The following is a 24,524-nucleotide window of genomic DNA, read 5'->3' as shown; positions in this document are numbered from 1 at the left end:
TTTTTAATGACAAAAGTATTTGCACTCTTTGCCCAGTTGGTCACTTGTAAGTTGTTAAAATTGTTTTTATAAAAAATTTGTTAACAAGCTTACTTCTTAACTCAACTACGGCTTTGTCTATTGGTTTACTAGTAACTCATTGAAAGTTACGTGAAAAAACACAATGTTTATAAAGAAAGTTTTAGCCTAGTTTAAAAAAAAAAGTTGCTTCTCATTGTTTTTGTTGTGTTTTAAGTTTTTGATGTAAAAAAAAAGTTTAATCACATACTACGAAAATGATAATATAAAAAAGGTTAATAAATTTCTTTGCATATAGCTGTCCATCTTCACTGATAAAACCGATTGAGTGCCAAGCCGGTTACTATAACAACGAAACTGGTCAGCATGCTTGTAATATTTGTCCCTCTGGGTTTTCATGCCCTTTATCAACGTTAGTTTTGATTTTGATTAGTTTTTAAATTAAATATTTTTGATCAAAATCCAACACAAATAAAAATTAAGGATTCACCCTGTTATCAATTACATACGAGCATACTACTTTTTTAAAAATGAAATAAAATTGCATTTGTCTGTAAAGTAGTTAAAGTTTTAATGAAACAAACAAAAGAGTGCAACCTGTTGAATGCAAAGCTGGCAGCTACAGCACTGGAGGACAATCCTCATGCACTGCCTGCTCGGACGGTTATTACAATCTATTAAATGGTTCTAGTGCTTGTTTGAAGTGCCCTGCTGGTAAAAGCTGTGAAGTAAGCAATTTAATTAAATTGAAGTTTACATTAAAATGATTGCATGAATACATGAAAATAGTAATTTAAGTTTTTGTTTTACATTGTTGAGTTATAAGACATTGTTTTGTAAGTTGTGCTGCAATGTTTACAAACTAGATTTTTTAGGTAAAAAATGCATCTCCGGTCGATTGTGGACCTGGTTTTTATTCGCTGTCAGCCAGTATGACATGCCAAAAATGTTTATCAGGACATTACACAAACGAAACCGGGTCGGAAACATGCCTCAGCTGCCCGGAAGGACATTTCTGTCCGGGTGACGTGGACGACCCACAAATTTGCCCGGTTGGCACTTTCAGCGGACATGGTTTCACTTCTTGCTTGAACTGCCAGTTTGGTTATTACAACACCGAAGCCGGCCAGTCATCATGCAAAGTAAATGTTTATGTGGTTTTTTCAGCTTTTTTTTTGAGTTTATAAAATGTTATCTTTAATGACTGAAAACTTCACTTTTTAAAGAAAAGCAAGATTTTAGTTGTTATGATTTGATATTTTATAACTGATTCGCCTTCTCAGTAAAGTGATTCTAATGTATACAATTTAGGTCACATTAAAAGTGTTTTTAGCTTAAAAACTTTTGCTTAAATAGCAAAAAAAAGATTTTTTTATATAATTCTAAAGAATAGTACTAAGCACTAAAAAAAAGTAAACAACTTTGCACAGTTTGTTAAATAAACTGCTTTTGTTCAAAACACAATTAACAAACTAAACAATTTATTTATTTGCATTAATATTGTTTTCAAACATAAAAAAACAAAAACTAAGTAACATTTCAATCAATAAAAAAACATAAAATCTGAAAAATTGTTTGTATTCAAAATAAACCCCAATTAAATACTAAACAGTCTTAATTTTCACAGGCATGTCCAGGTGGGTTCTCATGTAATGACGTCACGTCTGAACCACAACCCTGTATAGTAGGAACCGTAAGGTTGTTATTAAACTAGTTTACTATAAATATTTTTGATACTTTTTAGCTTTTATAATTTTAAAAGCTTTATATTTCTAACTGTAAAATTTTGAACTTTCACGTTTCAACCAAGTTACAGTTTGACTTATTTATATGCTTTTACCAGAGTAGACAAGTATAACAAACAAAAAACAATCTATGCAACTTTTGAAAACTTTTAAACAAAAAACCTTTGATTTTTTTAAGTTATATTTTATTTTTTCCTTAGGTCAATAAAAAGTTTATTTCTTGCTTTAAAAACAGCAAATAGATCTGATTAACATCAAAAATTATGGTTAAAATGTTAAAATTATAGCTACAATTAATGAATCATTTTTAACAAAAAAGGCAGAATCAAAAAATGTTTAATTAATTTTAAGTTCTCCTAGTTATAAAAACTAAATAAGAACCATAACTCCAGCAAAGTTCGCGCAACTGAGTGTGCGAGGTGCATAGAAGGTCTGACGTATGCTTCAAACGATTCATCTGAGTGTTTACCGTGTCCAGATGGATACTTGTGTGACAAGACGCTTGAACTGGACCTCAAAGACATGGTAACTGTTTATTGTTCATTTGCTGTTGTAAAGAAATTTAACTTGTTTTTACGTAATGATTATTTTAAAACTATTTTTTGAAGGATAAATGTATTAATAACTTTTATCATTCGTTTAGAATAAAGCTAAAAGTTTTTAATTGTACTGTGTAAAGCTTTAACTAGTTTTTAAAATTTTTTTATAACCTAAACATGAGCAAAGCTAGTAATAATTAATCTATCTTTCGTTAAATTAGGTATGCAAAGCTGGTTATTATGGCGGAGGAGTATTAGGCTGCACGGAGTGTTCACCTGGAACTTACAGTAACCAATCAACGAGCTCTGTTTGTGTCACGTGCCCGGCAGGACATTTTTGTCAAGGTTTATACTTGATAAAAATAACTTGTACCTTATGTTTAAAAAGCATTTATTACACAAAAAAAATGTTTGTTTGTATAATTAAACTGGCTAATCATTAAATTAAAATTTAAGTTTAAAATTTTTACTAAATGGAACAGGTTTTCGTTCTACCGAACCTGAAATATGCCCGGCAGGTAGTTACAGTAGAGATGGATCATCGGAATGTACCAGATGTCCCGAAGGCTATTACCAGGATGAAGTTGCTCAAGAACATTGCAAATCATGCCCAGCTGGTTAGTATATAATAATAATAAAACACATGTTTAACTAAGAACTTTTTTATAATTTAAAGATTTAAAGTTAAAAAACTTCGTTCAAAAAATACATATTTAAAACACATGAAAATGCAGATTAACTTATGCTTGAAATAATTAAACATGTAAAACTTATAAAATTTGACTACACCATGTAACTCTAAAAATTACTTTCTCAGCCTTGAAACTAACAATATAAATATAATTTCTTTTTTAAGTTAATACTGTAAAGCTCAAGTACAAAAATAAATTATAATAATATGAGTTTAGTTAAAAATAATTTCAACACCAAGGGTTCGAATGTCCGTATGCAAACGAAATACCTGCCGAGTGCAGCCCAGGAAGTTACTCTGTTGAAGGCCTTACTATTTGCACAAAGTGTGATGCAGGATTTTACCAGGTAACAACTTAAAGTTTATTAGGTACAAAAACAAACAAGACAATAATTGCAAATAAATTAAGCAAATCATAAATAAAGCCGGATGCTGAACAATCTTCTTGCATGGAGTGTCCAGCAGGTCACAATTGTCCGAGTTCAGGAACATCAGAACCTGTGGAGTGCGAAGCTGGAGAATTTTCTTCTGCATCTTCTTCATTGTGCACAAAATGTCCTGTCGGCTCGTACGCAATCGACCGTGCAAGTCAAAACTGTACTGTAAGTTTATCTAAGAGTTAGTAAAAAAAACAGTTTTTAACAAAAATGTAATTTGTGGAACAAAGTTCGTTTCACGTTCTATAAATTGTGTTTAAAAATATTCTGTATATATAAAAATATATTTTTTCATTGTTTTTAATGAGATGCAGTATATATATATAAACAAACAGATGTAACTTTAACTAAAGAGTCTAATTACTTTCACAGTATAGCTAAAAAAACTTTAAATAACAAATACTTAATGTTTCTTAAGCAATATAACCATATTTTTATACTGTAATTTATGTATCAAATACTTACTTAACTTTGTTTTGGAATTGTAAAATTGTAACCTATAACTTTACTAAAAAAATGTGTTTCATGATTTAATAACTTTAAATTTTCTTTCTGACAATTTGTTATAAAAATACCTTTTATATCAACGTTTTTTTTTATATACATAACTGCTTTAAATTGGAAAAGTGTTATTGCCATAGTAAAATTATATATTTTATAAAACTTTTGCTGTTCTATTTTTTCAATACGGTAAAAGAAGGACTGCAAACTTTTATCTAAAACAAATAATGTTTAAAATTCATAATAGACCAAATTTTTGCTTAGATGTTCCATTTTAAACAATATCTAAAAAACATAAAAAACCTAAAACTTCATAAAATAACAGGAGTGTCCTGTAGGCCATTACTGTCCCGATATTAAAAATGAGCCAATTCCTTGTGAAAAAGGTAAGCAATCTTTAAGTCCAGGACGATCAAGTTGTGAAGCTTGTCCCAGTGGACAGTACAACAGTTTGACGGGCCAAGCAGCTTGTGCAAACTGTCCAATTGGCCACGAATGTCCTGCAGCGTCTATTGATCCAACACCGTGTACTTCAGGAGCTTATTCTGATGAAACAGGTAAAACTTGGTCTTTATTTTGGTTTTTGTTTGTTTTAAGCCATTCGTCCTTTTGTTTTAGAAATTGGTTTTCATTATATTAATAAGTTAAATGAAGTACAAAGTTTAGAAGTGAGGTAATAACAAGCTTTTCTTAAAACTTTCTAGTTTTAAATAGTTTTTATAATCTATTTACTATAAGCACTACGCAAAACTTGAAAAAATTAATTGATACATCTTTTTAACTTATATAATTTTTATCAATTTATAACATAGTTTTTATACAAAAGGATTTAAACATTCATGAAGTTATACATTTTGTTTGTTGCACGATAAAAAAGCTCTCAAAAATTTTGGTCTAAGGACGTTGTGTACGAAAAAACCTTTTGGTTATCGAGTCGTACACCAGTTCGATACAGTTTAGTGTCTTGTCCAGGACTACGTACAGTTTTTTAGAAATATCTAAAACTGATAAGAATTTAGTCATGAAGTTTTTACAAAATATAAATTAGGAATGGAAAAGTGTAAGAGCTGTGAAACCGGATCGTATTCTGTAAAACCCGGTGAGACAAGTCCCTGCCAGCAATGCCCATCTGGGTTCAAATGCCCTAGCACAAGCAGCAGCCCTGAAATTTGCCCGGTTGGAACTTACAGCCCGTCTACGAGTACTATTTGCTTTGGTTAGAAAATTGTTTAAAAATTATTATTTTAAAAAATTGTATTTTACGTTTATTTTGTTTTATGACGGTCGTGTAGCTTTAAATGCAATGTAAGGAGACTTGAAAATGTATCAAACTAGAGAACTTTTCTAAATGTTGTAGGTTGTAAAATGGGGGAATATTCGACAAATGAAGGGGCTTCGTCCTGTTTTGTTTGCCCTCAAAACCACTATTGTCCAAGCATCACGGAAGAACCAATTAAATGCGCTGATGGTACTTTCAGGTTTTTAATAGGATCTGTTTTATATAAAAAACTACTTTATAAAATTTAAGTATACGTTTACATTTTGAACCGTTTTTATGAAAAAAAAAAGCTTAAAACTTACCAGAATTTTTTATATAAATTCTTTTCAGTTAGATGACTATAATTCATGGATAAGTATTTAATTCTCAATTTAGAAAGTATTATATATTTATTATTAAAAATCGCATTCAATGCTTACACTTGTATTTCTTATTAAAGACATAACTATTTATACATTTTAGTCATAGAGGCCCTGTCCAAATAACAAGCAACTTATTAGTTTGGCTATTGATTTTTTGTTGTTATTTATTTAAAAAAAATTAATAAACTATACTTCACAAAATTTCTAGCAGTTTGTACACATTAGTTCATTTATTTATATAAGCTTTCTTACGAAGTCGTAAAAACTTACGTGTGTCTTTTATTTGTAAAATCTTTTATTACATTCAGTGTTGTAAATCTCGTTTGAAAGTGTACAATGGCATCACGTGTGTTAAAAGAGAAAAAGTTTAAACGCGTGCCAAAGTGTTTCAAAACGCGAAGTAAACTTTTTAGGACGACAATAACAATATTTTCTAAAAAGTAATTTTTATATTTACAAATGTTGATGTTTGTAGTATTTATCTTTTCTTGGAAGCAAACAATTTTTAAAGATTTAAATGAAATTGTTAAACTGTTTTAAATTGGAGATTTTCATAGTGAATCCAATAGTTTTTTTATAAACTAGTTATCAAATTAAATGTATCATCTGATTTAGTTTCAACAACTGTAAGTAGTTAGACTTAACAATAACATTTTGAAGTTATAAAACAACAATACAGAAATTTTTTAACCCATTGAAATTATATTCAGTTAATAGTAAATACTTTTTAAAAAAAAAAAAAAAAAAAGTACGAGCTTTGTAATAAAGATAAAAGTTTTTGGTCGAACGTCAAAAGTTCTTAGAAATAAAATTTTAAATCTAGCACTAACACTTATAAATTTAAGCTTGAAAAAATGTAAAGTACGTGTTAGAGAGCTAATAAATACAAGATAAAACTTGTCAATTAAAGTTTAAGAAAAAGCTACTTTACGTAAACAGATTTGTAAATATTTGTTTATGAGCCATTAAAATTCAAATAAACTTATAAATATCCAAAAGTAAGATAAGTCTACTTTTTTTCGTAACATAAAGCATATTTTATATGTTTTGTTAAATAGGAGTTTTAATAAGTCTAAATATTTTTTATTTTGTTCTTTTGTATAAACTCTATATTTAGTAAATACTTTTAACTAGACACAGCTCAAACTTATTTTTTATCAGAGATTAAGCTAATTATTTTCAACTCTATGAAACTAAAAATCTTTAATTTGTTTAATTTAAAACACTATTTTTTATATTAATTTGGACGTGTTTTCAAGTTTTGCGTTTAAAATTGATGTTAAATAAATTAAGTGTTATTATTAGTTTTTCAACTTTATACTACTAAATAAAAGCTATTTTTTATTTATCTCAGACAGAAAAAAAACTTTTTATTAAGAATTGTAGAAAACTTCTAGATAATAATGACCAAAACGGTCGTACTTGTGTTAATCCTGCTCACGATTGACCTTTACAGTCGCCCAGGATCAACTTTTTGTGAGGGAACGCCGTATGGAGCTACATATGATTCAGATACAGCATCATTTGCAGCTTGCACAGTAAGTTTGTATATTTTGTTTGTTGTTGTTGATAGTATAAGTTCTCTTACTTTTGAGTTATTTAGCTGAGTTTTACAATGTCATTTGATAATGAGAAAAAAAAAACTTTATTTAGTTTTGGTTAGTAATGCTAAATCTACTACCAGTGAAGTAAAACTAAACTTTAATTTTATTTAAACTCTATTTCATTTTCTAAGATTTAATTTCATTCAAAATTAATAAACAAACTTTGTTTACACCCTTTAAGTTTTAGGTTTTTTTGTTGAAAGGTTTTTAAAAAGAAATAATTTAAGTTGAAAGGCAAGTTTTGTTTTAAAATTGGAAAGATCATAAAGAATGTACAAACTACATTAAAACTATAACGCAAATTTTTTTCGATACATTAATTGAGTTTATATTTTAATAAAATGATCAAAACTTCAGGGCCATAGGCGCGTGCAATAGTTTTTGAATCAAAGTATTAAAGCCTAGCAAAGTTTATTTATTAGAAAACATATTTTAATATTTTAAAGTCTTAGTAATGATAGTAGTTACGATTTTCACAAGCCAAATAAAGTTTTTACTCTTTTATCAAAAAATATATTTATCGAAATAAATTTTTGTAATAGAAATTCTTATAACTTATTTTAGTAAAACATATAAATAGTTGAAGCGTAAAAGGAGGTTCATTAAATTAATATACTTTTTTAATTTAGTATAATTATTAGATATTTGTTATCAAACTTTCAAAAGTGTTAAAGTTATTTAAAAGATTTTTAACTTGCATGATAGAACATATGTATATTTTTATTTTAAACAAAAAATAATAAAACTATTCATTTGATTTTAACGTATAAAAATATTATTTTTTGATATAGCTATTTTTCAAAGGCTTCACATATGGATGTGTTAACAAATATGTATTAGAAAAATATTTTTTTTTTCTAACAACAACTTGTACTGATCTATTAAGAGATCTCTGCAAAAGCACAATTGTTCTTTACAGATTGGAGAGTATTACGACAACACAACGTCATCATGCGAGGAATGCTTGATAGGATTCTACTGTATCGGATCAACAGCGCCCCCAATGCCCTGCCAGGTTGGAACTTACCAGGACAAAACTGGTGAAGGCAGCTGCAAAGTCTGCCCTGGAGGTTGGTTGAAAAAATGTTTACTGTAGAGTATTTTTTTTTGTTTTAATTAATAGTGTAGAGATAACAGTGTAAAATTTGATTTTATCGGCATTTTTATGTGTTTTTGTTGTAGAACTTTGAAAGTTAAGACACCATTTAAAGGTTTTAGCTGTGTGGAGTTGTATGGAAGTCCAGTCGAGTGTGCAGCTGGAAGCTATAGTCCGAAAAGCGACACTATTTGCAAGGTTAGTAATTAAGCATAGCCTTGCAAGGTTATCAGCTTAAAAAAAACTTAAAATGATTAAAAAAAACATCAGGCACCAACTAATGATTAATAAAAACGGATTATGTCATTTTTTCTGACTAATACAAGATAAAAATTGATGTTATTTGCACAGTTTAAGCTTATGTAACCATAAACTCTAGTTATGTTTAGTCAGAAAGGAAAGAAAGTTCTAAACGAATAGTTATCTTAGTAAACACCTTTAGGCAAATAGTGTTTTTAAAACAGATTTCACAAAACATACAAGACTTTATCTGTACGGTAGATAAAAATATGTGCTTGATTAACAAACACTGAATAATTTAGTAAAAATTAAAAATAGTTTTAAGTAGATTAAGTTTGAATACACAACTAAGTCGACTTAAAATTTCAAATAAAATCAAATCAGTTTAGTACTGGTGATTTTTTCCTTGGTGAATTTTTTGAATATATGAAAAAAATATTACTTTTTAACTTGAGTATTTTGAATTGGTATTTTATGTAACAATTATGTATTTTTACCAAGACAGATTAATTTATTTTATCTCGTATTTTTAAATCTAAATTTACTCTGAATCTACTCTGAGTCTACTGAATCGATTTTTAAGCTCACAATTTCACATCTTTTGAAATTACTCATTAATACAAGTATAATGAGGATAAATGTTAAACAAAAGCTATTTTCCTATTAAAATAAAGCAGTTTGGCTTTAGTCTTTTGTACTCCTTAGCATTTTTTAAATGAGCTGTTTAAATGTTCATAAAAACTTATGGTATCTATATATAAAACTATGAAGTATATTATTAAAAACATATAAACTTAGCAAAATAGGTTTTTAATAAATGAAAACTTAGTTTTTTTAAAGTTTAACAATTTAAAAATTTGGTTTTAGTTATAAAAAGTCATTTTTTGAAAGTATTTCATTAGTTTATTTAGTATATTAAAGCAAGTTGTTTCAATTAAAGTCGCTTTTTTTTTTGCTAACTAAGTAGTAACTTTATCTTCTAATCATATCTGATGTGTTGATTATCAAAAAATAACAACATGTTTTATCTACTATTAGGTTAATATTGGTTTATTAGGTATCAGTATGTATTTTTATCTGTTTAAACTTTATACAATTCCATAGTAATGCTTTTGTTTAAGACAAAGTTTATATATTTCAATGAATCGAAGGAGGTTTAACAAAATCCGCTTATAAGCACACTATATATATAATCCGACAAAACATGATTTGTACAGAAAGAGAGTCGATAGTTTCTAACTTTTAGTTTCTACTTCGATTTATATTTAATTAGAATTTTTTTAACTTGTTTAGTTTCTATTTAACTCTTTGTAAAAAAAAACTTACATATGTTAAAATTATAACTAATAGCAATATACTTTATGTTGTATTTGAGTTTTTTTGTTAATGCCTACTTTAAAAATTTTTAAGTACAGTTTCTTTAACTAAAAAACTGGACTCTAAATTAATTTTTTATTAAGTTACTCATAAATATAGTCCACATTCCACAATAAAAACAAAATAAGCCGTATGGCAACTTAGATCATGTTTTCTAATAAAAAACAGATCGATCACCGTAGTTTAAGATTATTTTGTAAACTAAATAGGCTAAGTCATAAATTGTTATGAAGACGAATTTTTTCATTGTAATTGAGAAAAAATTAACAACTTCTCAGCGTTTGGACGTTCCTTTAAAAAAATTAAACTTATTGTTAAGATTGGTAATGAAAAGTTAAAACTAACCATAAAAAAGAAATGTTATACAAGAAACTTACTAGAAATGTTAAAATTGATAAAGTCTCAAGACAAACCAAATGCTGAAATCTTTTAGATAAACCCTTGAGTGCAAAGCAACTTCTTGATAGAATGCTTACTTTAGCAGTATATATTTATGCTGAAATCTTTTTGTATCATTCATATTAAACAAATTTTCAAAACCCTACAAAATTAAAAGAGGTATCGTAGAAACTTTTTAAGCTATATTTGTTAAATTACATAAAACTTTAAAAAAAATTTTATTCTTGTAATTTTAACACCAAATTGCTTCATTAAACAGTAGACTGCTTTTAATATTTCTAATAAAATTAATTTATTTAATATTAGTTACTACATTTTACTCGTATTAAATGACACACCTAAAAAAGGTATTTTCTTTACAAAACTATAAGTTCATAAAAAAAAAAGGTAAAAACGGTTTTATATTAGTTTAATATAACATTCTCCAAATTTCTACTTTATATTCAGTTTTTCATGTTGCTTGCAATTGCATTTACACAATAATTTTCATTTTTAAAATACATCTCATTCACTATTTTCAATACAATCTATAGTTGTATATAGCAAAAATAAGTTACCTTAAGTCTTCAACATTATGAAAACGTTTAAAACTTCTTTATCGATTATTGGAAAAATACCATAATACCAAAACCTTTTTTAATACGTTTTAATTATAAGTTTACTATAAAATTTCAAAAGTTAAACTTATCATTTTTTTAACAAACAATGAGCTAAAAAAACATTAAAGTTTTTTATAAAAACAAAAGGTTTCGAAATGATGCCAACTTAAACCTTTTTCCTTAAAATGTTCTTGGTGAAAGATATTATGTTCACTTATAGCATATAACATTTTTTATAGCCCACATGAATCAAAGTTACTTTATTATTTGTAAAAAAACAAACATAAATTTATTCATTTTAACCTTGGATACATAAACTGGTTTTACCTAAAAAATTAGTACTTTTAGCGAAAAAAATGCGGAATATTTTTGAATTAAAAAACAACATAAAACTTAAACTTTTACTATTAATTATTGACAACTTAAATGAAACACTTATCTATAATAAAGAATAGTTAATAAAAGTTTTACTGTTTGCTTCAAATTACAAAAAAAAGTTCAGACTCATTTACATGATACATAAAAATTATTAAGTTGTTGCTAAAAATAAAGCAAATATTACAAAACATCTGCAATGTTTCAAACAGTAAATTACAGTTAGTTTTTCAAAAAATTACACCAAAACATAATAGTAAGCATTGCATATGTTATTGTATTATGATTACATTTCATTTGATTGGTTTTAAAATACTTTAATGAAAAATATGTTTATGAAAAGAGCACATATAAAATTTTAATAAAAATTAAATTTCAACTTTGGATGAAAATTTTTTCAATTCATCGGCAACCAGCTGAGGATGCTGAAAGGCGGCGAAGTGGCCTCCTTCTTTCATGTAGGTGAACTGGACCATGTTGGTGAACTTGTCAGTGACAATCTCTTTCGACACTGGAGCAATCTCATTAGGAAACCAAGCGTACCCCGACGGCATTTTCAACTGCAAACTGTTTGAAGCGGTTATCTTTTGAGTACACTTTAGGAAAAACAGTATAAGGAGGAATATTTTTAAAATATTAAGCCCTAGCACCGTTGGTTAGGCTAAGTATAAAAAGAAATACATTTTTTGATTTAATTTAAGTAAATAGGGTATAAAAAGATTCTTAAATAATTTTTGACCGTTGATTACAAATTAAATTTTTCATATGCAAGCTAAAAAACTTTATAAATTTCAAAACAAAATGTTACAAAAAAAAAACACTTTATTGTTGTAGCATAACTATTTATACCTTCCTAGTTTTTTAACGTCATCATATGATCTCGAAATATTCTCCTTATAAAATCTCATTGAAGATGTTATGTTGTTGTTAATCCAGTAAACCATCACATTGTCTAGCAGCTCATCTAAAGTAAAGTGTTTTGCTAAACTTCCATCTTCAGTGTTTCTTTTATTTTTAAAATTAAAAGTTTTGTTTAAAGTAGAAGAAAAACTATTTAAAAAAAAAACTAAAACTAGGATAAACCGCAAACCTTTTAAAACTTTCATCGTAATTAACTAAATTAAACTAAGTTAATAAAGTTTTTTTAGCTATGAAGTTGTTGACAAGAATGTTTATACAGTTTTAAATCTATCAAAACAAATATTTAAAGTTATTTCTTAGTTAATTATAAAACGAAAATGAAAAAATAAAATTATTTTTAAATCACAATCACTTCTTATCATTTTAAAAAATGAGATCTGTTTTTACAGAACTTTCCAAAGTTTACTAGATAGATACATTTGTTGTTTACATAATATATATATAAATAAAATAGATAATTATTGAATTTTTAACCTACTCTAAAAAAACTGTCTATAGGTTTGTTTTTTTTTTTCAAAAATGGCTATATATTATAAATTAATTGAAATTTCAATTTCAAGTAACAACTGACTAATAGTCCAACTGACAACATGATTATATTTCTCTTATAAGAGCCAATAAAGTTTTGTAGAACAATGAAGTTGAATTTCTTTTGTCTTAATTGTAATTACTATAATATAAGTATGAACTAGAAAAATAAGTTTTTAATGAGCAAAAATCACCAAAAAGTATTTAATTTCTTTTTACACATTTGGTTCTTTTTAACTTTTATAAATGTATAACAAATACACTATTTCAAAAACGCTTAATTAACAGATTTAGATTACGAATTAATAAAAACAAATTAATGACCGTTGAAATAATATCTTGATTTCATTGGAACCATGTACTATGCTAAAATTTTAAGAAATCATCGCATATATTTGTATATACATATATAACAGGTACATTTATCATAATCAAATGATTGACTTGTACAACTAAAAACTTTTAGATAAAGAAAAAATGACTGCATTATTGAAACTGCTTTTTAACACAACATAAATTTTTATGAAAAGTATTGACCTACTTAAAAATAGATGACTAAGGCTCAACTAACCGTTTTTAGGAATTTTTACTCATTCTTAACTCTACATTATAAAAATGTATACTTTTATATCGCACTTTTTAAATTTAGTTGTTAAACGTTTTGCTATTAAAAGACTAAGTAAAAATAGTTTAAAATATTACTTTACATAAAACTTTATGTTAAGTTTTATATTATATAAAAAAATCACTGTAGATACAATAACTTTATAGTATATATAAAAAAAAGAAAATAACCGAAAATCCATATCAGTCCAAGTAGAAAATTTTTCAAGTATATAAGCAGCTAGTCCAACAGGAGAATCACTCAAAGCAAAACCTGAGCATTAAGTAAAACTTTTAGGAACACTGAAATATTCATAACGACTACTTTAGATTAAAATGCAAGACTTTATAAAATAAGATGATGAGTTAAAATAGCTTTAATATCAAATTATCAAAAAAAATGTTTTGGAATCAAAATAACAAATTAAAACTCTTTTAAGTACGAAACAGTCACCTAAATTTATAAAAGCAATTGTAATAATAAGTTAGTTATTCGAAAAATGGAGAAAAAAAAGTCTCACCTACTGTGTCTGGTTTAGTTGCCTGTATATGAAAATACCCAGTTTCTTCCAACAGGTTCTTGAAATTCTTTCCCAAAGGAAATATCTTGTCTGCCTCTACCTTTGGATAGAACAAAGAAGGAAAATATGATCCCACAAATTGTTTGAGATAGTGTTTTGCTGTTGGTCGGGCTGAATTCATGTTGAGATGAATTCCTTTTACATTCCTTTAAATTTAAAATATCTTTAGTAAATGGTACAAAAAATTAAAAAAATATTAAACAGGGTTGCCAAAAGTTTTTGAGAAATTTCTTCTAGGTGTTTTGAATCACAATTTCTTTTAGTATAAAATTAAGTTTATGAAAAATATAAAAAATATCTTAAACAGTATAACAACATTAAAAAGATACTTTAAAGCCACTTTAAATGTATAAAAGAGAAAAACAAAGCAAACATTTTTTATTTATATGATAAAATCTTTTTTTTTCAAATCGAAGTTTCATTACAATACATTTATAAGTTGTTAAAAGTTTCATGTTTATTAGTGATCTTTCTTCGATACTCTAGGTTTTTTTCAAAATTTATCAAACTCCAAGTTTTTAAAGGATACCAGATTTTTTGGCAACTCTGATGAAAACAACTAATTTGTCATAAGTATTTAAAAAAAGGAAGTTTTCATTAAAATATCTTAAAACAAAACTAAAAGGTATATAAGTTAATTAATGAATACAATGGCTGGAAGTACAAACTAATTGCTTTTACTTTATAGAATCAACTACTTGTTACAAAATATTGACTCAAAGTGTATGAAACTCAAAAATATTGACTGTTAAAGATTAACAATATAATATAAAAGTAAAATTATGCAAAAAAGGACTTAAAAAGTTTAACTAGTTCTTGCAACTTTCTTAAACAGTGATTTACTAAATGAGAAAGTATAATTTTTAAGTTTCATAGTCCTTTTATGATCAAAACTTGTTTCTTAGTAATTGATTTTTATAAAATTCATAACAATTGAACAACTCACTCAGGAAACAAAGTAGCAATGCAAGTAGAAATCATGCTACCCCAATCACCACCATGCACAATGTACTCTTCATAACCTAATCTGTTCATCAGTGTGTTAAAAACTCTCGCGCATTCATATGCATTAAAGCCTTTAAAAAAATTATTGAATGTATGGTTTGTATATATCAATGACTTTTATATGCAAGCTTTACAATGAAAAAATACACCCCAAGGGTTTTTAATGCAACTTTTAAGTTTTCAGCTACTTTTTTATATTTGACAAATGTAACACTTTTGCTCGGGTTGAATTTTCTTTTTAATAATTAACTATATTTTTATATTTTTATATATTTTTTACTATCATTGTTACCCCTAACCCTTACCCTTGGTCAGTAACTTTTTTTTCTTATTGTTATTATTTTTATATTTACTTTTTTTACATTCACTTTTACCCTTGGTCCGTTTTCTATTTTTATACTAGTTTTTTTTTATTTTTTGACTACCACTGTTACCCCTAATCCTTGTTCGGTTTTCTATTTTTATTGTTATTTATTGTTATTATTTTTTTACTCTTCTGTGCAAAATTGTCACTCATGCAAAATTGTCCCGACCCCCACAAAAGCATCTTGTGCAAAATTTTAGCAGTTTAAAAAAACTACAAATTTTTATATTCTGAATTAACCCCAATGCAATGAAAATAACCCCAGTATGGGAGCAAAAAAATGTGACCTTAGAGTATTTAGCTTGAAGTTGTTTTACATGTGGCAATCACTAAAAACATATTGTGCAGAATTAAATAAGATTTTAACAATCTTTCACAGAGGCGCTTCTTGATTTTGTGTAATTTTTATCATTTTTTGTAAATTTTTTTGAATTCTTAGATTTTAATCAAATAGTCAAGAAACGCCTCTGTTTAACTTTATTTTAATTGTCTAAAAATTTGCACAATGTTTTTTTGTGATAATTGCTTGCAGCTATTTGCAAAAATACTTGCAGCTAAAAACTTTAAGGTCACAATTTTTACTTCCAGTGCTGTTTGCATTGGATTGTTTTCAGAAAATCAAAACTCTCTACCGTAAATTAAAAAAAAAATTTAATCTATTTAAATTTTGCACAAGGTACATTTGTGAAATTTGCTAAAAAAAGCAGAAAAATTAAAAGTTGTTGTTCTAATATGCACCCTAAAACAAACTAATAACTAAAACAATTATTGTACTATTTTTACAATACATAAAATCTAGATGCATTTGTTGCTGTAAAATTTAACTAATATGCTAAATTAGTTATTCTTTGAAAAATGTTTTATCAAAATAACAGTTTAAATATTAATTTATCTAGTTATTTAAACTATAATAATTTCAAATACACTTTAAATAGGGAAGTAACTAATTTATTATCTGTAACTATTGTGTTAACTATGTCACAGAATTTTCAAAAAAAAATCTAGTTGATAATATAGCACTAACCAGGCTTTTGAGCTGCATCTGAAAAACCATAACCAGGAATTGAGGCACAGACTACATGAAAGCTATTTTCATCATTTTTTTCTGTTAGCAGTGGTATTAGCTTGAAAAACTCCACAACAGAGCCAGGCCATCCATGAGTTATCAGAATTGGTTTCGCCTGAAAAATATTTGCAGATTACTAATAAACATATACATTTTCTTAAACTAGTAAAAATTAAAAAAAAACTGCTGATAACAGAAGTTCTAAATATTAAAATTTCTTAATTTTTAAAAGCAACTAAAAACTAACATTTTTGTGTTGTGATTTTTCGTGTATAAAATGTAAGTCTAAACCCTCAATTTTAGTTTTGTAGTTATCAAGTTTATTAAAAAGCTCTTGTCTTTCTGACCATTTGTATTCATTTCTCCAATGTTTAACGATACTTTTCATTTTATCATTTCTAAACCCATAAGTAAAGTTGGTTCCAGGAAGTGACTGAACTGGCCATCTATAAAAAACTAAGTAATTTAAATGTTAAATATCATATACATTTATATTTTGCAACTTTATCTAAATAATGAAATGAATTTCACTTACAGTTATTTAAAAAAAATTTGGTATATAACTAAAATTAGGAATTTAGACATATGTTATAGTAGTGTATTAGTCAAAAAGTTTCTTTTAGTTATGCACTAAAAATGCAAAACACTCAAAGCTTCTCAAAAAAAAAACATATCAAATTATTTTATTTTTGAGTTAGATACTACTTTTGATCTTACAACCTACAACTTTTCTATTTTTTGTGTCATTAAGACCCTAACATAACCACATCACAAAACTTATTAAAATATAGTAAAAATATCTAGATAATTAAAACAGTAGAAAAACTATACTATCATAGTATTAACATACACTTTTATTAGTTTGACTTACTTAATTGAGTCCAAGCGATTGTTCAAAAAATCTATTTCTGTTTGAGGAACATCTATTGTGAACTTTCTTATTGTGTCATCTGATTGCACAGTGTGAGCCCAACTTTTTGTTTGTTTGTAAAATGAGATGAGTTTTTTTATTTCAGCTTTCCCTTTTATTTTTTTCAGCTGATAAAGGAATACTGCACTGAGGATGGCTATAAAAATGTATATAATCATTTTATATCTGAAAAAAAAGTTATCTATGAATTGTTTTAGTTATAAAACATAACTTTTAACTAAATAAAAGTAAATTACTGTGCTTATAGTAAAAAAATAACAATTTTTTTTTAAATAACAGAATTCAAGAATTCTCAATTAGTATTTCAAGCATGACAGTGTATGAAGGACAATCAATTTAATTCTAGTAAAATGTTTAATTTTAGCTTGTCATAAAGCAAACAAAACAAGAATTAATTTTCTTAGCTTAGGGTAATTTGAAAAACAGCTGCTGTGTAACTAAAATGTCAAAATTTGTTTATCAATTATGAAATCAATGTAAAAAGTCTTACTTAGGACAAACGTACCAGGTTGTTCAAAGTTCAAAGTGAACACCTATTATAATTTTTTTCATATATAAATGATAAAAAGGTTATATACACCTATTTTTGTCTTTTGAACAACAATTGATTCAGCAAAAGCTAAAACTACTGCTTACTGAACGACAAAAAAAAGCGCTTAAAGCATTTGGTCTTAGTACCTGGTGAACAAACAAACCTTTTGCTTATCGATTTGTACACCTCTTGAATACCTTTTAACGCCTTGTCAAGGACAAGATACTGTTAAAAACTGTTTAGAATCTTTTAAGAAGGAAAAATATTGTTGTCGCAATGTTTTTTTTTACTTAATAAGCAAGAAATTACAAAAATAAAAACCTAGTTTAATAGAAAATTTTATAATTATAAGCGTAAGCATAAATAAAAAACACAATTGCTTATACTTTTGAATGCCTTTTCGCGTTCTTTGAAATTTAAAAATGCTCTTTGTATATAATTTGTGAACTAATTAGTTTAGTAAACAAATTTTGAAAGTTAAGCTGACAAAAACTGCATGAAAAAATGTTTCTTTGTAAACCATCGAAACTGTAAACTGATAGATAAAGATAATTTTCAAACCAGGCTTGCGGCGAAGGTACGTACAGCTCAGCCGGAGCCAGTAGTTGCTTGCAATGTCCAACCGGCCAAGAGTGTCCCGGATCAACATCTCCGGTCGATTGTCCTCCGGGATACTTTTCAACACTGGGAGTATCAACCTGTTCCGAATGTCCAGCAGGTATTTAGTTTATGTAAAATTGAAAATATGAATAAACAGTAGCTATCATTAAGCTCAAAAAAAGTTTATAAAGGCTTCGACACTATTTAGTAACAATGTGTTAAAAAAAGCTAAAAACGTTTTAAACACTCAGACAAGCACACAAACGCCAACCCAGGAGCCAGTTCCTGTCAAGAATGTCCGGCAGGCAAAAAGTGCACAGATCCAGCTTTGAGGCCTGAAAATTGTCCTGACGGGGAATACAGCGCTCAAGGGGAAGTTAGTTGATTTGGATTAAATAAATAAATAGAATAGTCATGTGTAAAACAAAATTTTTCAGCTTACCAGGTAAGTTTTAACTTTATAATTTAGCTTTAAAGTAAATATGACAACTTACTAAAAGTAATGTAATTTTTTTTTTGCTTTTTTAATGATACAAAACATACTTTTGTACCTGTTTTACTAAAAAGTATAAAAAATTGTTTTACAAAATAAATACCTTCATAGTAAAAAGCTTACCACAAAATAACTTTTTATTTCTTGTTCAACTTACAAATTTATAGAGAATATGCCATGTGTGCTCAAGAGGATTTTACTGTGACGACAAAGAGCAGGAAAAGAATTGCCCTGATGGTACTTATTCTGAAGAAATGGAAATGTCACCTTCTTGCCAGGTATGTCCAGCAGGTAAAAGGTGTCCAGATCCAACTCAACCACCGATCGACTGCGATTTCGGTGAATTTTCTCCTGAGGTAAATTCTATTCCAATTTAAGAGACTTAAGTGAAAATTTTATCTAATAAGTATTTAAACAAACTTTAATATACTTAAATTACACATATTTCTAAAAATAATACATAATCAGAAGTATATATAATGCAAAACTTATATAAGCTGCTTCTTTTATACATCAATCGATTCTGAAATTAATATGTTTAATGTTTAAAACAAAGGGAGTATCGACGTGTTCGCCCTGTCCCGCCGGGAAAGAATGCCCATCATCTAATTTTCAACGATTGTGTCCTGCGGGAACGTACAGCGAGACTGGTTGGGGTTATTGCAAGGGTTGTCCTGCAGGTTGTGAACAATTATTATATGTGAACAATTTTAGTGTTTTAAAAGTTCAATTGAGTTCAAAAAAAATATTAATTTGTATTATTTATAATACTGGATTAGGTTTGATTTTTATACTTAATACAATACTTTAAAATCTTTTCACATGTGGAATTATATATTGACAAAGTACTTAAACATCAGGCTACTACTGTCCAGACACTAAAACAGTCACACCGTGTCCATCTGGATCGACTACAAACGGAAAAGTGAATCAAACGAAATGCGATCCGTGCGAAACCGGTAAAATTTGCGATCCAAGGTGTGTGAGTTTGAAAAAAAATGCTTTTGTACTGCTCATGGAACTTATAGTTTAATAAATGCATAACTTGTTTTAAAAATATATATATTATTTTCAATTTAAACGCAAATAAATGTGAACGGCTTAACACTAATTTTTGTTTTCCTCATGTCACAAACACACTCGAATATCGAACTGAAAACCCCATTGGATTTAATTTTTGTGTGTTTTATAGTTTTAAAAATACTACCCGTGAATATTTTAAACAGCGCACCATCTGTAGAGTGCAGTGACGGAACTTACGTGCCACCGGGAACTTCTACCTGCCTTCCCTGCCCCGCCGGCGTCAGCTGCGAGAGTGTGAGTATAAATAAATAAATATAATAATGAATTTAATAAAGTTAATTTAATTTATTGTGATATAAGATACAAAGTATAAAATTAAGATTTTCTTATCAAGTTTTGTCAATTTTTTTTGCTTTCATGCAAACAGAACACCATTGTACCGTGCGACGCAGGAACGTACTCATTAGAAGGTCAGATGTCCTGCCAAGAGTGCCCGGCCGGTTCTGTTTGCCCGTACCCGGACCAAGCAGTCGTAATTAAGTGTCCTGAAGGTTAAAAACAAAACTAGTATCTTATTTATTTCAAAATTAAAGCATACTGTTTTTTGTTTTATTTTTAAATTAGGTAAAAAAATGTAGCTTGTATTCAAAAACAATTCTTACAACTTGATTCAACCTTGCACCTTTAGGGTCGTACTCGCTGAAAAATGCTTTTGTTTGTGAGTCCTGCTCAGCCGGTTACGAGTGTCCTGATACCGACAAAGATGTTGAGAACGAGTGCGGAGAGGATGAGTTCTCGTTCGGGGGACAGAAGGAGTGTACGCAATGCGAAGCGGGTTCAAAATGTCCTGCGAAAGACGGAAGCGATAATGCTTACTGCTTACCTGTTAGTTTTATCACAATACTAGCAAATTTTTATCAAGTTTTAGATAAGAAAATTGTTTTTATTCTTTTCTCAATAGTATTTTCATACGATTTGACTCTTTCTGTACTTGCACCTATTTTTACTTAATATAAGATTTTGATGGTTAAGAAAATTTAAAATATTTAACAGCTTAGTAAAAGGATGAGTTAAAAGTTTTAATTTTTAATCACACGCTATAAATAAATAAAGACAAATTGAAAGCTTTCTCAGTAATATACTTTTATAATTTTTTTCTGTTGTTTTATAAAGTTAACGACAAACTGTATAAAACAAGAACTTTCTTTTATTTCAAAGTTTAGAATTATTAACTTTCTTATATAAACACTTATTAAATATGAAGCTATTATCAAATATCAGAAATTAAATTTCTGTAGATAAATTTATCCAACTCATTATAGGGATACTACTCATTAGCAAAAGCAATTACTTGCACTCCTTGTAGAGCCGGTTACGCTTGCCCTTTCACTAATTCCGATACTGAGATTGAATGCGAGGATGGTACGTTCGCAGGAGAAGCGCAAACTGTTAGTAGTTAGAATTTCGTTCATAAAATTTAATTCTATAGTTACATTTACTAACACAAACTATTAAGTTTTCATTATTTGTTTAGAAATTTAGAAATAAATTGTAAAAATAAATTTAGTTTTTTCGTCAGTCATTGTTATTAAGATTGTTATTAAGAACATGTAACAAATTATTAACTTAGTTTAACAAAGATAATAATAAAATATTTAAAGAAAATTAAAAAAGATAGTAATAACTATATTAAAAAATTAAAACATTAACATTCAGCATTGCAACGAGTGCCCGCCAGGGTACTACTGTCCAACTAAGGACGCGCAAGACGGAGGTCTGACCATTTGTGACCCGGGCAGCTTCAGCGTAGGCAGGCAGTCGTCTTGCACCGAATGCGTGGCGGGTACTGCTTGCCCCAACCCCTACGTTGCCTATGTGGTCGATTGTCAACCTGGAACTTACTCTGACCCTGGTCAACCTGTCAGTATTACGACAATTTTATGATGCTATAACTGTGTTATTTAATACAAGTGTTGTTTATTTGATAAGAATATAAATATTTTTATGTTGGATTTTTTTGGTTTTAAAAACATTTCTTCAAAACTAAATACTTATTAAAATACATTTTGAAAATATTTAGACAGTAAAAAAGAGTTTTACTAAAAAAAAGATTCCTTTTAAGTGAATAATTTTTTTAATCAAATATTTACCAACTGAAGCAAAAGAAACTTTTTAAAACAAACAGAAATGCACGCAATGTCCGGCAGGTAAGCAGTGCCCCGACACCAAAAAATCGGGAAGCCCCTGCAACCCTGGGTACTACAGCCTGGGTGGTCAGGCTAATTGCACCGTCTGCCCGGCCGGGTACGAATGCAGCGACCCGACACTGCCCCCTAAGCCATGCCCTCCTGGTAAGTTTGAAAGAATGTTTAATTTAGAGTTTGATGATAAAATTCCGGTATAAAACCACAAAAAATAAAAGTTTGATTGCTGACCGCTTTTGAGTCTTATTGTCATGAAATAATTAGAACATTTAGTTACTTAGTTTTTTTATTAGTTAAATGTTCTTTTGTTGTACTCTAATGATAATTACATTACAGGTCAGTACTCGTTTGATAAATCTACAACTTGTGATGACTGCAACGCTGGTTACTTGTGTGAAGAGGCGAGCAAATCTCCAACTCCTACTGATTCTAAATGTCCCCTCGGTTGGTTTCTATAATTAAGAATTAGATTAATCTTAAGTTTAAAAAGTTGTTATAATGTCTTTGCTGTGATAAGTTTTTAAAACTGTTGGCTTATATAAATTATTAATTTTTTCATCTCTTTAGATAAAGTTTTTAGTAATTTGTTTGCTGTAAAAATAGTTAGTTTAAATGCAAAGTATTTTTAATGCTCATATAAAATCTTACCAAGAACTTTATAAAGTCAAAAAAAACCTGTTTAAAAAATCAAACTTAAGTACCTTTTTTTTTTTAATAAAATGAAGCAAAGTTTGATATTAAGCTAAACATGGTACTAAATTGATAAATAAATGATAGCTTCGTTTTCTTACAAAGTAACTTAAATTTTTTTGAAACTTAGGTTACTACTGCACAACCGGAACGACTTCCCCCGAAGCTTGTCCCGCGGGAACTTACGGGTTAAATAATCAGCTTGAGCAAGAATCTGATTGTTCAGACTGCCCTCCAGGTTTAAAATACACCAGTTTAAACAAAAAGACTAAAGTTCATTAGTACTCATTAAAAAATTTTTAATTACATAACAAATATTTTTAGTTTTATTTAAATCATAGATTAATACTTAAAGTAATAATTTCTTTATTAATCTAAAGATATTTGCATTAAAAAAATAAAGCCCTTTCAAAGTTTTTGTATATCTTTGGCTTATTAACTACAAAATAGTAACACACTACTTAGTTTTACATAAATATAACATTTCTTTCTCATATACTTTTTCAAACTTTGGCCCCTGTAAAAAATATAAAAGCAAAACAACTCATAGAACTTACATGTTTCTTTTAGACTTACAAAAAATATTATGAGCTATGAACTTATAATTATACATTAAAGTAATCATTTGAATATTATAAGTTTAAAAAAAAAATCTCCAAGGATACTTTTGCGACGAGGCCACTGCGGGCTACCCGAAATCAACCAACACCTGCCCACCCGGTCACTACTGCCAGGCCAAAACTGAAACGGCCACCATCGAACCTTGCCCGCCCGGAACGTACAACCCGTTGGCAGGGCAACAGAGCGAGAGCGCGTGCAAAAAAAACCCGTGCCCCGCGGGTCGCTACTGCCCGGCAGGTAGGAAAAGCTAAAACTTTTTATTTGCATAGAAAAAAAAATATTTATAAATAGGAAGCTCGGCTCCGAACCTAGCGTGCCCAAAATGTCACCACTGCACTGGTGGTAACGGAAATTTCGGGGATTCTAATGGACCAGAGCCCTGCCTTGCGGGCACTTACACTGTAGAGGAAGGATCTATAGGTTTGTTTTATATAATTTTTTTAATTAATCAATAAAGTAATTTACTGGTTGTAGTGTTTATGCAAAACGTTCTTTTGTGTGCTATATTTTAAGTAAGTTTAATTTTTGGACAATCGACGATAGGTTTTGTTAACCGTTTTTACTTTAATTTAGTTTTTGAGTTTTTTAAAACTTTTTGAACAAAGGTAGAAAAATTGTTTTATGATAATTTTCCTTTACGTATCTTTAAGATTAAAGAATAAAAATTGAAAAAATAACGGTTGAAGTATAAACAACTTATCCTGCTTATTTAAATATATCACTCTGTACTAAACGTTGGAATTTTACTTAAACATATAGAGTAAAGCTTTAGCTAAAAACTATTACAACAGCACCAAGTGAGTGTGAGAGCTGCCCTTCCGGTTACTACTGTTTGGAAGGAACCGTTGAACCGGAACCGTGCCCGTCGGGAACATTTTCCGCTTCAATGAGCATGGAAGCTGAATCTTTCTGTACACCTTGCACGGCAGGCATGGCATGCACGGTGGCAGCGCTCACCAAACCCAACTCGCCTTGCTCTCAGGGGTTTGTTTTGTTTTATTTTTGATGTAAACGCTTTAAACTGAACTGGTAAGCAAAGGTTTCTTTATTTGAAATATTTTTATGTTTTAGTTATTGAAAATAGTTATAAGTTTTATAGA

At 28.3% G+C, this 24,524-nt stretch overlaps 2 protein-coding genes across 2 annotated transcripts in view; one reads left to right on the top strand and one right to left on the bottom strand.

Moving 5' to 3' along the window:
• Positions 1-950: 950 nt before the first annotated feature.
• Positions 951-24,524, top strand: part of LOC145838968 (uncharacterized) — a 75,496-nt gene continuing 51,922 nt past the window's right edge. Inside the window, 30 exon segments of the mRNA XM_082946587.1 lie at positions 951-1,160; positions 1,646-1,716; positions 2,156-2,288; positions 2,524-2,647; positions 2,785-2,919; positions 3,234-3,340; positions 3,419-3,595; positions 4,257-4,488; positions 4,980-5,147; positions 5,289-5,409; positions 7,029-7,110; positions 8,096-8,246; positions 8,388-8,470; positions 11,679-11,750; positions 18,358-18,511; positions 18,645-18,769; positions 19,054-19,242; positions 19,443-19,566; positions 19,747-19,864; positions 20,113-20,203; positions 20,337-20,460; positions 20,598-20,794; positions 21,232-21,357; positions 21,626-21,829; positions 22,095-22,260; positions 22,450-22,557; positions 22,934-23,041; positions 23,464-23,661; positions 23,716-23,844; positions 24,216-24,408. Coding sequence (XP_082802713.1) covers positions 951-1,160; positions 1,646-1,716; positions 2,156-2,288; positions 2,524-2,647; positions 2,785-2,919; positions 3,234-3,340; positions 3,419-3,595; positions 4,257-4,488; positions 4,980-5,147; positions 5,289-5,409; positions 7,029-7,110; positions 8,096-8,246; positions 8,388-8,470; positions 11,679-11,750; positions 18,358-18,511; positions 18,645-18,769; positions 19,054-19,242; positions 19,443-19,566; positions 19,747-19,864; positions 20,113-20,203; positions 20,337-20,460; positions 20,598-20,794; positions 21,232-21,357; positions 21,626-21,829; positions 22,095-22,260; positions 22,450-22,557; positions 22,934-23,041; positions 23,464-23,661; positions 23,716-23,844; positions 24,216-24,408 — 4,220 coding nt within the window.
• LOC145843520 (epoxide hydrolase 1-like) lies at positions 11,268-17,419 on the bottom strand. The gene is made up of 8 exons (XM_082950947.1): positions 17,202-17,419; positions 16,578-16,776; positions 16,289-16,445; positions 14,842-14,971; positions 13,836-14,041; positions 13,507-13,588; positions 12,112-12,267; positions 11,268-11,829 (listed from the first exon to the last, which is right to left on the bottom strand). The coding sequence occupies exons 1-8, from the start codon at positions 17,417-17,419 to the stop codon at positions 11,631-11,633; spliced, it is 1,347 nt and encodes a 448-aa protein (XP_082807073.1). The 3' UTR covers positions 11,268-11,630.

The sequence above is a fragment of the Thalia democratica genome, chromosome 1, assembly GCF_965202585.1.
Source record: "Thalia democratica chromosome 1, ktThaDemo2.hap1.1, whole genome shotgun sequence".
In the NCBI taxonomy this organism is placed as follows: Eukaryota; Metazoa; Chordata; class Thaliacea; order Salpida; family Salpidae; genus Thalia; species Thalia democratica.
Note: the sequence above shows the minus strand (reverse complement) of the source record. Positions and strands in the feature narration are given on the sequence as shown.